Source organism: Aulonocara sp. 'chitande type north' Nkhata Bay, linkage group LG13 (assembly GCF_057382095.1).
Source record: "Aulonocara sp. 'chitande type north' Nkhata Bay isolate Kocher_YH1m ecotype deep benthic linkage group LG13, A_spYH_male_GT1.1, whole genome shotgun sequence".
NCBI classification, from domain to species: Eukaryota; Metazoa; Chordata; class Actinopteri; order Cichliformes; family Cichlidae; genus Aulonocara; species Aulonocara sp. 'chitande type north' Nkhata Bay.
The window spans coordinates 25,451,062-25,463,993 of record NC_141356.1 but is presented as its reverse complement, the minus strand read 5'-3'; the positions used below and the strand labels follow the sequence as shown (position 1 = coordinate 25,463,993).

General features: G+C 42.3%; 1 protein-coding gene across 12 annotated transcripts in view; it reads left to right on the top strand.

Annotated features, from left to right (window-relative positions):
• pax2a (paired box 2a) overlaps window positions 1-6,457 on the top strand; it is a 131,872-nt gene extending 125,415 nt beyond the window's left edge. For 4 of the 12 annotated variants that reach the window (XM_086259409.1, XM_086259408.1, XM_086259398.1 and 1 more), the window contains one exon: window positions 604-1,178. In XM_086259409.1, coding sequence (XP_086115535.1) covers window positions 604-1,178 — 575 coding nt within the window. Of the gene's footprint in view, window positions 1-603; window positions 1,179-1,982; window positions 2,085-3,386; window positions 3,474-3,655 lie in introns of those variants that run through there. The other 8 variants (XM_086259403.1, XM_086259399.1, XM_086259400.1 and 5 more) reach the window with 4 other exon arrangements.
• Window positions 6,458-12,932: the final 6,475 nt, after the last annotated feature.

Genomic DNA, 12,932 nt, shown 5'->3' with positions numbered 1-12,932 from the left:
AAGCCGGCTGCTTGGTTATTTGTGGGAGTGATTTTGTTGTGAGAAAGCAGCCATGAGATTATGTTGTTTGTTTTCCCAAAACCTTGGGGAAATTTTTTACGCATTTGAGCTTGATTGATCAGGCGCGATGTGTTGTTGCAACATTTCACTGGTGTACGTTTCCACTTAGTTGAATGAATTACCGCTAGGTGCATATGAGATTATTATTATAAGCCATGTAAATGAACAAATCAAGTGGTAAAGACTGCTTATCTATTCAGTATTCATATAAAATGTCTGCTTGTGAGTTCTTAAAAGATAGCAAGTTAATGTATTGCTCCTAATTCTTTGGGCTCCCTTTAATTAATACGTTAAATCGGAGAGGGATTTGTAGTCCGCTCTTTCTTTAATTACGAGCGTCTATGTCAGCGACAGATCTAATTTTTTGGCTTTTTGCTGTTACCCGTCTACGCTTGAGTTTGGACATCTACACAGCTATAAATCCATCTCACCATACTTGTGAGTGACTGACATAAACGTATGTACAGATTGTGTGGAGTTGTATGTCTGCATTGTATCAATTTTTTTTCTTTTTCTTTTTCTTTTTTTCCCCCCACCTGCCAGACTCTCACCCGTCATATCCACCTTCCATGTGTGTAAAGCGAGAGCCCCATGAGGCATCCTTTGCCCCCTTCACCCCCTCCTCTGTTGGGGATTCTGCTCTAGCTGACATCTTGCCCCACCAGTCCAGCCTCTCAGTAGATGCATCTACTCCCAGCTACCTTGCCCATGCTCACAGCTCCTGCTACAGCCAGTATGCCAGCCAGCCCTTTATAGCAGGTACAACTTTTCCCACAAGGCCCCGTAGCCGGATAATAATTAAAATGATTTCTTTATTCACTCTGTGCTCACTTTTAGTCTCAGTTCTCAGTTATGTACAAATTAAAGTGGATGCCTCCCCTGTTGCTCTTTTTGGGCCTTGCAGTTGTGTACACAGGAGCAAAGTTGAACGTTTGGCTCTCATTAAAAGCAGACGATCTCTACCCTTTCCCTCCGTGCTTTGCTCTGCATTTGACCCCCTGCTCGTCTCTCACTGTCACAGTAGACTTTCTGGTCCTTACAGACTCATGACAGGGCCAAAGTGTAGGGGGCCACAGGAGGCCAAAACAGGGGGTTTCAAAGGCGCAGATATAGGCTGATACTGGGGCCCGCCTTAAACCCATAGCTGCCAGTCATGTGTGCCCCTTCATCTAGCTGGGTTGCTGTCAGGGTTAATTAAAGGGCTGAATATAAAGCAGAGGCCAGCGTGATGCTGTCATTGGCCTGATGCTCCTAACACTGCTTTTGACACTAGTATGCTATGTTTTGTTGTAGTGTCATGATATTGATATGTGACCCCAGGAGAGATATACATACCGGTATATATAATTGGACAGCAGACATTTTACATATTATTTCTGAACATTTTTGGAAAATCTCTAGTTTTGCTTTTACAAAGTGAGCGTGCCTAAGAAACAGGATGAGTCGATGCATTGTGACAGACAGGGGCATTGCTTGTTATTCTCAGTGGCTATATGCATCACTTCACTTTGGTGATTTTTGTGTTTATGTACAAGACGTTTCCAAAAGCAATATGCTTCGAAGGAAGGTTTTCGTTTCCATCTTTTATCATCAATTTAATGACAAAACTCTTTCATGTTGCTCAATGCAGAAACTTATCCGTAATGTTTACTGGTAGCACTTTTTTTTTTCTTCTTCCAGAACAATTTTAGTTTGCATCAGCTCGGTTATGACATAGCACATGCCTTTTTTTTGTGGCTTTTTATTCTTGTGATTAGGCACTCACTACAGGAAAAAACCTCAAATCCAGGAAAGAGCAAGCTGAGTGCTACACACCCTGGACTGGTTTCAGCTTAAACCCACTCTCTCAAGTAGAATATACTTTTAACTCTTCTCCTCGTGACCATCCTTGTGATACAGATCCTCCTTCTGTGTGTCTGCAGGTCGAGATATGGCTAGTACCACCTTACCTGGCTACCCACCTCATGTCCCCCCCACAGGACAAGGCAGCTACCCCACATCCACACTTGCTGGAATGGTTCCCGGTAGGTGATATAGTTAATTCTAACATATTTGCAACACATAGTACCTGTCAGGTTGATACTGTAAAATTTACGGTCACTTAACCCTACAAAAAAAACCCCAAAAACATCAAACATAAATTCACTGTTGAGACAGCAAGGACACTTTAAATCATTGCTTTTGACTCAAAGGATTGAAGCAAGCTTGTTATAGCTTTGTTAGACTGCGGTTAGCGTGTGGTTAGCGTCTGTGGATGAGGACATTAGATGAACTTGATAGGCGATCACCACAATCAGTGGCCGTGAGATAGGACAGTTCCTCTCAGTTACACTCCAGCTCCCAGCGCTCATTACCCTCGCCGTGTCCACACAGCGCACTCTCACCAGCCCCATCGATAAACACTGCTTTTGCTCCTCTCCTCGCCTCCCCGGACACCCAGGGCTGCAGAGCGTATCTCTTTCCCCTCTACTTAACCTGCAGTTCAGGTTCACAGCAAACAGTTAAGGGTCAAAACACAGAGGCGTGGAGGGCCTGTAAATATTTAAATCACTATCTCTCTCAGGGATGAGCTTAAGTTACACAACCAGCGGTGAAGATGCTGCCAGCATGTGTAGATCTGTGCTCCAAACAACTCAAAACACAATTCCCTTTATTGCGGCGTGACATGTGCCTAACACTGACAAACAATCAAAGCAGCCGTGTAGGATTAGCACGTGATTTTAGCCTATAGATAGAGGTCAAAACACATATCTCAAATCAAATAAAAAAATATGTGTGTTTTATACAACTGGAAAGTGTGTATGGACACAAAAAGTAGAAAAACACAGCAAAACCTTCTTAATCCAGGGGTTGTGGGTTTTTTGTGTTTTTTTTTCACCCAGTGGCGAATAACTAAGATTTAGTGACCGGCCCCAAACACCGTTAAAGCAAAGGCCATTCTTCAGCAGCTTCATATAAAACCCAGCCTTTATAGTGCCATAAAAGAAAGAAACCTGTGGGCCTGCAGCATCGCTCTGTGATATCCCCTCACCCTCCCATGCTTCTCACTACAACCTGCAGGGAGAGGACAATGAGAGAGGGTCTGAAGCAAAGTGTGACTGCCTACAAGCAGGACAAAAGTCCAAACTTACATACAGAACAGAGCAGGCAATAAAACAATTAACTCACCTGAAGGGACTCTGGAGAAGCTGTACAGACGTCCAGAGAACTGATGTGTCAGTAATATTGTTGTGGGAAAAAATCTAATGTAACTGTAGTGTAGGCTTTTGAATTTTTCTATTTATTAGCTTCTTATAAATATGTATTTTTACCATTTTGTTCCCTAGGAGGGGATTTTTCTGGAAACCCCTACTCTCATCCACAATACACAACTTACAATGAAGCCTGGCGGTTCAGCAATCCAGCGTTATTAAGTAAGTGTCTGACATCATTAAAAAAACTGTCATGCTGAACATGCTCTAAAATTTAAATCCTATTTAAAACCTAAAAAGTCAGTCTCTGAATATTCAGCGCATCCTCAGAACTTTTACACACGTGTCTTACATCATGTTTGACCTCGTGGTTTCCAACGGTTCGTTCTTCTGTTAACTTTCAGGTTCCCCTTATTATTATAGTGCCGCATCCCGTGGCTCCGCACCTCCCACTGCTGCCACTGCCTACGACCGCCACTAGTTACACCAGAGACCAGCTCAAACTGCAGGGCCAGAGCTTCGGCCTCCATATTGTCCCTGTCTGAGAAACACTGAGGTCAAAGGGAAGCGAGGTGGAATCCTAAATGAAACCCCCGTCAGCAAGTGCGTTGTGAAGGAAGGATGGCCGAGGTCGACGCAGATGCACCCAGCTTCAGCGTCTCACACACACTTTGGGTCAAAAGGGCCCGGGGGCATTCAGAACTCACCTGTCATGCCCTTATTCTCTCACAGGCCTGAGCGTTTCCAGAATGACTTTAAGAGATTATATAAATATATATATTATAACATATAAATTGAAGAAAAACAGTGTGAAGAAAACCATGTGGAAAAAATGTCGTGGGTTTTTAATTTTTGTTTCTTTGCTGTTGTTGTTGTTGTTGTTGTTATTTTATTCATGGATCGTCACATTCCTTTATGTAATGAACTGCAGTATTTTTCTGCTCTGAAGACAGACGTCCAGGGGGAGATGACAGTGGTCCTATAGCGTAACAATGTAGCGAATTAAACCAGTGTTGTGGGCCCCTCTGACCATTAACAAGATCCTGGCTCCATAATGTAGAGCGGGCTTTACTCTGGTGCTTTGATGAACTTTTCTGCTCCCATTTCTCTGATAACACTTAAATTATAAGACGAACACAGCATGCCCTGCAGCGTTTACTGACCCTGGCGACATCGCGCTCCCCGTGGCAAACAATCAGATGTAAAAATGTAAATCATTTTGCAAAGTATTAAAAATGTGGTGACCGTGAACTTAAAATGGTCTTGCCAGAATTTGAAATACTTTAAATTATATTTTCTGTTACATTTTTTTAATATAAACAACGATTTTTCAGAACGGCTGTCACATTTCCCTCATGTCCATGTACGTGCGCAGTGTCATCCTTTGCTCTCTTTTTTTTGCACTATAACCTCAGCTTTTTTCTCTTTTTTTTGTGGTACATTCACCTACAATTAACCATTTTATAAGCATAAGTTGAAAATATATATGTTGCATTCTTAGAAAACCACAAAGCTAACAAGCTAACAGACCCGTTTGCGTATGAACATCTTTTTTCCAAGTAAAAATGAAGCCATAACTCTTTGGCTACATGAGCAAATCCTTTCAGTTCAACTGTATCTCATTCAGCTACTTAGTCATGCCAATAGATGCCTACACAGTTTAGAAAGCTGCGTGCAGTTGTGCAAACCGACTGCAAATTAGCTTCAACAATTGCCTTACAGACCAGTTTTTTTAAAACATAAATTCATGCCTGTTAATTGAAATTAATTGCCTTTAAAAACACAGACTCACCACCCTCCACGAAGTTAGGTTCCACTCTCCGTAGGGGCTGAAAGGAAATACTGACTCATTTTAAGTTTTGGAAAATATTTTGTGAATGTACTCTTAACTACATTTGCCAAAGACTTAGTTTGATATTTAATATTTTATTTACAGTATATGTATGCATAAATAAAGCAGTATTATCTTTTAAATAAGTCAACACTGAACATGTATGTCATGGCATTTCAGCTGGTGAACATCATGCTGCATTTGTAGTGCGAAAGGAGAACTTCAGTGATCTAATATTCCACTAACTGCAATGAAATGCTGCTTTATAGAAGGATTTGTGAATAATGTGAAGACAATTCTCTGTAAATATATTGTCACTCACACACACACGCGCACACACACACACACACACACACACACAGACACAAACACACCATCGCAGTATCATACTAATGTACTGGTTCCCTTTGTAGATATACAGACTGAAAAAAAACATGCATTACATTTGTGTCTAAATGTAATGTTGTGCTCTGAGGAATGGCACAACAGCTGTTTAACCTATGGCTACATCAATAGCAGGTTCCAGATGCTAACATCACATAGGTTGTCTTTGTCATTTTATTTTATTTTCATGATATTGTCATGATGATGTTTTATGTCACTATGCAATGAGTTCAATGGCTTTCTGTATCATCTTTTGTTGTATAGAATAAGTTATCCCCATTGAGAACAGCATAAAAGCTGCAAAAGTACAACAGACCTCCAGTGTGACATAATTATTCTCTAGTTTTTACGTTTGCTCCGCAAATTCCCTGAAATTAAGATACGATCAAACTGATGTCCTTGGCAACAATCAAAGATATTGTCCTGTTTGCTATTTGTAGATGTCGTGCTCATTATGTTACTCCAAATTACAGTGATCTGTGCCTCGATGTAAAGAAACACGCCCATACTTCTTCCCCTCCACTCTCTCAACTCTGCTGCTGACAGTTTAGCAGAAGGCATCAAAAAAATAACTTTTATTTTATTTAATTCCATACAAGCTAATGCATCTTCTGGTACCAGGGTTAAGTGTCATTGCTGAGGGCACCAGATAACAGAGAAATAGACTGCAGTTCTGCTCTTCAAGAGAAGCTATCCTCTACAAATTGCACTTGGGATTTTAACTATTTCTGTCTACTTGCATCTGAGAGTGAAACACTGGTGCAGAGTGCATGCCACCATCATTCAAGCAAAATCTTTGCTTTATGAAGTGGAGCACCATTGCAGGAATGGGCCCTGTGCCGTTGTAAAGATGATACAGGAGATGTGGCATGGACATAAAAAGGATTTCTGATGAAAATCTATATGGAAAGCCTTGTGGCCTCAATCATTGTTTCAGTTCTGTTCCAATTCTTTTTGTGCACATGAGAAATAAATTCTTTTATATGTCTGTCGTTGACTCGGTGTCCCCTCATTATTAACCCCATAAGAAAATGATTCAGAGTTCAAGGTTCCCGGCGAGCGTTCCTGCTGCTGGTGTATTGACATTTGACTTTATGAACAGTCAGTAATCCACGAGGCGCTCTCTAAGAGGAAATAGACAAAGGTTGCACAACGTAGCACAGTTTGTGCGTGTTGGTGTTTAGATCTCTGAAGAAATCCTTTAAATCGTGACTGCTGTTTAAAATTTGCTATTCCCGTGTTTAAGGGAAGAATTGCCTTTGCTGGAGGAAAGAGAAGTGTTAAACAAAGAAGCAGGACAGTTGGGAAGGCAGGCGAGCAATGACTCCAGTATATTTAATGATGCATTGGTTTCATTCTGCTATACCACACTGGTGCTGCCTCACTTCCACTTTCTACTCTGAAACACACAAGCCCAGCCAGTTGTAATTCAATTTCTTTGCCTCCTCTGCCTATTGTTTATTTCATGGATCCCCTGTGAAGCATCAAAAGCTTCTGTTTCTGTCAGCCCATAACTGTCCTATGTGTTTGTCATTCAGGCCTTGTTAAAAGATAAAATACACACCCACATACACACACACGCGCGCTAACACTCCCTCTTCTCCCAGCTGAGTATTCCCAGTGGTAAAATTATTCCATTTAGATGGGAACTTTTTTGTCACTACCCTGTCTAAATTGGCATATCTGGCTCTCTCGTAGAAACCAATAAACTGTGAACCCGGATGCATCTGTCAGTCAAGCTCATCTTTACTTTAGAGGGCCAGATGACAACAACAGGAGAAGAGACACACACCAGCAGAATGGAGCCCACTGATTGGCTCTCATCAGTTAGGCATTACGAAAAGCACCTGTCATCCTCAGGGCTTCTCAAACCCACACAGAGAGGCCCTGCCACGGGGGCCAGCGGGCCTCGTGCAAGATTTACTCAAACACTTCACCCTTATTGTCAGCTTGGCTTGGTGATGCCCTATAGCTAGGCCTATTTGGCATGATTCATGCCTGTCACTGATAATATGAACAGCAAAATAAGACACTGGTAGGTGGACACAGTCTGAAGCAACTGCATTACATTTCACATATGTGAAAGTTTATATATTGTCAGATGCAAAATGTGAAAAAGTACCATTCGGACCCACAATATAACAGTGAGATTTTAACATTACAGATTATTCATCGCATCAGATCTAAAAATGGAAATCATACATAAGCTTATAACATGCAAAGTGTGCCCTTATTTGAAAAAATAAGGTCCCATACTCAAAAGTTTCAAACATTCTCATTTAAATAACTGCTCAAATTTCATGTGCTGCAAAAAATTAAAATTTTTGAATGTAAAACTGTACATGATCATTTAAAAGCATTTTTACAAAGTATATTTATCTGAAGTATTTTGAAATGTTTGTATTAGCACTAAGATTTTTCCACCAGAGCTAACAAGGTGTTTCCTTTGAAAGCAACAAGCAAACAACTAAGTACAGCACAAAGCCAGGGAAAACTATGTTTAATGTTTTTATCCCTTGGATAAACATCTACAATCTGAGACTCGATGAATTTCGCAGTGTCAAACGAGTGCAGCATTGTTCGGGGAAGAGGAGCGGTGGTGGTCTAGCAGTGACGTCCTGTCATCTGCCTGCATGGGAGCCTGTCATCAGCCTCATCATGTGGCTGTCATAGTTGATGCTAGTGAGGGGAGAGGCCAACCCTGCTGTGTCAATCAACGGGCCCTCATTAGAAGCAACTTTAATTAGTGGCTGCACGGGTGCAGTATTGTTCACAATGCTGCCTTCGTTAACTCTGTTAATCCCAAATGGATTTGTGTTGGGAAGAGGAAGTGCCACAGTGGTCCAGTGTTTTATCGCTGAGTTGCTATGCGGTGGGGGTTAAAAAGATTTCTATGCTGTATTGAATATGCGTACAATAAGTAGATGTAAAAGTGTTTAAGTGTCCCCGAGCAAGTAGATGTGTGATGTGTAGTAATTTGCTCAAGGATGAAAAGTATTAAGAGTTTCATCTCAAGTTACTGTTATATCCACATTTAAACAATTTCTGTACAGTTTCTTAAATAACCTTTGTCTATACTAATAACTGTATACCAATATATCATACACATTCATTGAGTGTGAACGTGCAAATGAGAAACAAATGCTGCTTAAAGAAAATAGTTTGGAGAATGGGCAGAAATGGCAAAAAATAAGACCTGAAATTTCTGCCACTGACAGTTTTTGAGGCTAGCTGTTGTGGCTTAATTTTTGTAGTTGAACAGACCCACTCAGGAAGCTTACTTGGTGTCTGTTTTGCTGTTTCAAAACCCTTCTCTTCTGTTCATCCAAACTAAAAGACAATCCCAAAACAGAATCATCAGTGTTTCCAATTTTCTCTTTTTTATGTGCCTTAAAATGCTCTGGGAGCTTGGACACTGGGCTTAAATTTAGCAAAAGTTACACAAAGACATGTAATTGTTCATGTACTTTAGTGTGTCACGGGAGCCAAAGAGTTCAAGCCTGTTCGCTGATGATCGCGATCCTGACAGAACAGTGATTATGAGGTTATTTTCACTGTCAGCGGGTGAGACCATCCAGGCGACAAGAACATGACTTTGTGATGTTTGTAATGAGTGAGCATTGATTGACTCAACGCAGCCTAAAGAGGTCTCCTCCATGTTCAAGCTCAAAGGATGCTGAGGCTCTTTGTGCATCCTCGCACTGTCGCATAGTTCTCAATTAGAATAATGAGGAGCCAAAGAGCTGTCTGGAGAAATGCAATTGCTGCCTTTCTCAACCCAGGCCTCATCTGCCAACTATATGCTATTATACCATTCCCATCCCTGTTAGATCAGTCAGCAGTGCACAGCAATTTCCCTTCAGGAGCTAAATTATCGCTTTGAATGGCCATTGTGCGACACATTGTGTAATTAAGCACTAAATATGCCTTGCTACCTGATTATGTCACTCTCCAAAAGAGCCGAGGAGCTGTGGGGCGAGAGATGGTGGTCTTGTGTTTGTGCGTGCATATCAAGCAATGGGGAGGGATTTGTAGTTGGAGAGGAAGTGTGTAGGGGCGTAACAAAAGGCCGAAATGTATAAAATAGGGTAGCACTGACCTGCGTGCCCCCTTCAAGCTGAGAGAGCGTCTTCTGTCTGACAGAAGCCCAGCCGGATGGGGAGGGGCTGCTGATTTGTTTGAGTCCCAACTGTTTTGGTAAAACAGTTCAACAAGAGCACCAAAGCTTCTGCAGCGCAAGAAGAAGAAGAAGAAGAGACGAGGGGGAGAAAGAGGAGTAGGAGGCCACAAACACCAACCCCCACCACCTCTGACTGGCTCCCCACACCACTTCACAACGCCCCACATGAACTCACTCACACACACACACAGACACACACTCCCCAGCACCTCCACCCACCCCCCAGCCCCCCTCCCCTACCCAACACCCAGTCACTGTCAGGCCAAACACATGATGAATTGCCCTGTCAACAGAATTCATTCAGGGACCAATTAATTCAGCAGAAATGAACTAGAGCCATCAGTCGCTGAAAAACTCAGCGCAAAGAGAGCAAAGTAGCCCCACTTCAGAAAACGAGGAAGCGAGGGAGGGAACGGCGGAGAGAGGGGTGAGGGTGTAGTGGAGACGAGAGGGCACGCAAAAAGAGAGAGGGAGAGAGAAAGGGAGAGAGAGAGCATGGTGGAAGTTAGTCTGACAGAAATTGGTCATTTAATGCTTTAGCGCACTGGAGACAGCCCCTGTCATAGACGAAGGCATGGCAGGGGCTCCCCTGGTATTTTATTTATTAATTATCCTATGCAGCAAGGGGCCTTTAACTGTCTCAGTCCAGCCCCGTCAGCCCGACTCCCTGTCATTTTCTCTCCACAAACAGATCCTTTAACACCGTGCTCCAGGTTAATGGAGACAAAGCCAATATCCAACCAACCTTGCCTTCTCTCCCAAATACAGTATTCATCTGTACCTTATCCAGGTAATTATGTCTCAGGCGAACTCCTGAATATGTCGTTGGGATGCTAATAAACCACTTTAGAGCTGGCGTGCTGAACACGTCTGACCTTTTCAACTCACTGCTTCATGGTGGCTACACCTCCTGAGGAGGGCAGCAATTATTTACACCTTATTGGGAACTGCATGTCATTAGAAGTAAACACAGTCCCAAATAGTTTAATGATGGCGGCATATATTAGTCAGGATATAACTGAGACAAACTTGTGCTTATGTCCTCATAATTGACTGCTGATATGTTTTATCCTTTTAACTATGCTCTCGTCTTCTTTTCTCTTCTCGAGGAGGGGGTGTGGATGGCTCCCCCTCCCCGAGCCTGGTTCTACCAGAGCTTTCTTCCTATTAAAAGGGAGTTTTTCCTTCCCACTGTCGCAAAGTGCTTGCTCAGGGTCTCTCAGTTGTTGGGCTTTTACCCAGTAGTGTAGGGTCTTTACCTTACGCTGCAAAGCACCTTGAATCAATTGTTGTTGTAAATTGGATCTTTATAAATAAAACTGGCTTGAATATGTAACATGATTCAGTGTAAAATGTCGTTTTGCCATGTAGAGCTACCTGTAAGGGGAGATTTCCTCACAGATTTCAAATGCTTGTGGTCGTATATGTGTTGTTGTAGTTCAGGAGGTAGAGCAGGCCATTCATTTGTTTGTGTTTGTGAACTCCAAACTTTACCCAGTGCTACACATGCATGCAATGTGTGGCTGCATATGTGAATATAGCACTTCAAGAGGTCATAAAGCATTATCAGCACTATATATAAAAGCTGGTTCATCATTTAAATGCTCCCTCTGTTTTTTCCTTAACACTTTTGACAAATTTCAAAAGAAAGGTACTTGCCAGAAGCTATTTTGCTGCTGGTGACAAATTAGTGCTGTGAAGGGCGATATCAGCACCAGCTAATTAAGGTGTCGTGTGATTTTGGGCTTCAGATCAAGAATCTGCTGATTCATCCCATGGGTGATTATCATGTCCATATGGTCAACGTACAACGAGCTACACTCGGAAACACTATCAGCCCGCTGCAGCAGTGGCTCTGCCAAAAGTTTGATCTTGTCTTTTGTGGCTGTGTTACGTGGTGTTCATCACGGCTCTGAATTATTAAAGGCATCTTTTCTTTAAGCCCAGGATCCTCTAGTGGAAAACGTGGGATGAGGGGCAGCTGGGAGGCTGCCTGCGACTGGCTGCCGCTCTTCTCTGACATCAGGAAGTGAAATTCAACGCTGTTTCCACTGTCGTTCATTGATGGGCTTGTGCACCTTGGATGCCCCCGCGTTAAAGTCACTCTGTTTATCATATAGAAGCATTTGTACACAAACAACAGCAACGTACAACAAACTCATGACCAAAGCAAACCATAAATATTGATAACCGTAATTTAAATTAATATGACAAAAGGATTCAGTTTCTCATAAGACACTGTGGAACAGTAAACTCTTTCTTTCCCTCTCTTTTCCAGTCCTCTCCATTAAGTATTGTACTGTAGTGCTAAGCACAGTGAAAATACACCTAATAGACAACAGTGGCATACAAGCCAAGTGAACCTGACAAATGGAACAGAAAAGCTAACAGAGAAGAAAGAGGTGCTTAGACCAACTGTCACAGGTAAAGTGCTTTCCTGATTTCTGTTTACTCACCATGCGAGTGAGACTTGACCTGTTTTTCCTGCAGCTTGCTGAAGAGATTCTGCTTGTGAGTCAGCTGGTTGTCAGCTCGACTCACAAGAAAAAGAAGAAAACAGTAATTTAAAGTCAAAGTTGAGTGAGGAAAAAGTTGTGAAGTGCAGCTTTTTTGAGAGTATGATAACATGAATCATTAATGTGCGTATTTCTCTGTATTTCAAAACATATTTACGCCCAGAAAACACGTCTGACTTCCATATGTTACCAATACACAACATGTAAAGACTCCCTGTTCTCTGCATATGACGTGTAAGGAAGTAGAAGAGCGGGATGGGAGTAAAACCTACGGAAAGAAATCGCCTATGAACAGAGAGGAGATGTGCTGTAGAATATAATTAATTAAATGAGACTAATTAGGAACATGAGAGCAGGTGCCAAGCTATGAGCTGACAGGGAAGACAGCAAGACAACATGCCAGCACGAAAAAAGCACAGTCACAAACACACAAGTGCAAGTGCACAACCACACACACACACACCCGCACACACACAGACATACGCACAAACACACAGCTGCGGTTATGAGGGTGGATCGTGACAGGCACGGGGACAAAACAACTTTCTGCATTTTGTCATGTGAAACCCCACAGGAATACTCATGACAGGAAGCAGAGACCCAGGCACCATGGGGGTCTCTTGCCTTTGTCTCACACACATTCTCTTTATTATTTTGTTCTGCAGTGGTGGAAGGAAGTTTGCACAAGCCAAAGATTTCTCTCTCCTAATTATTTCAGCACTTACTCAAGACTGCAAGCTGTGTAATTCATGGACTGCTTTTCCTCTCAG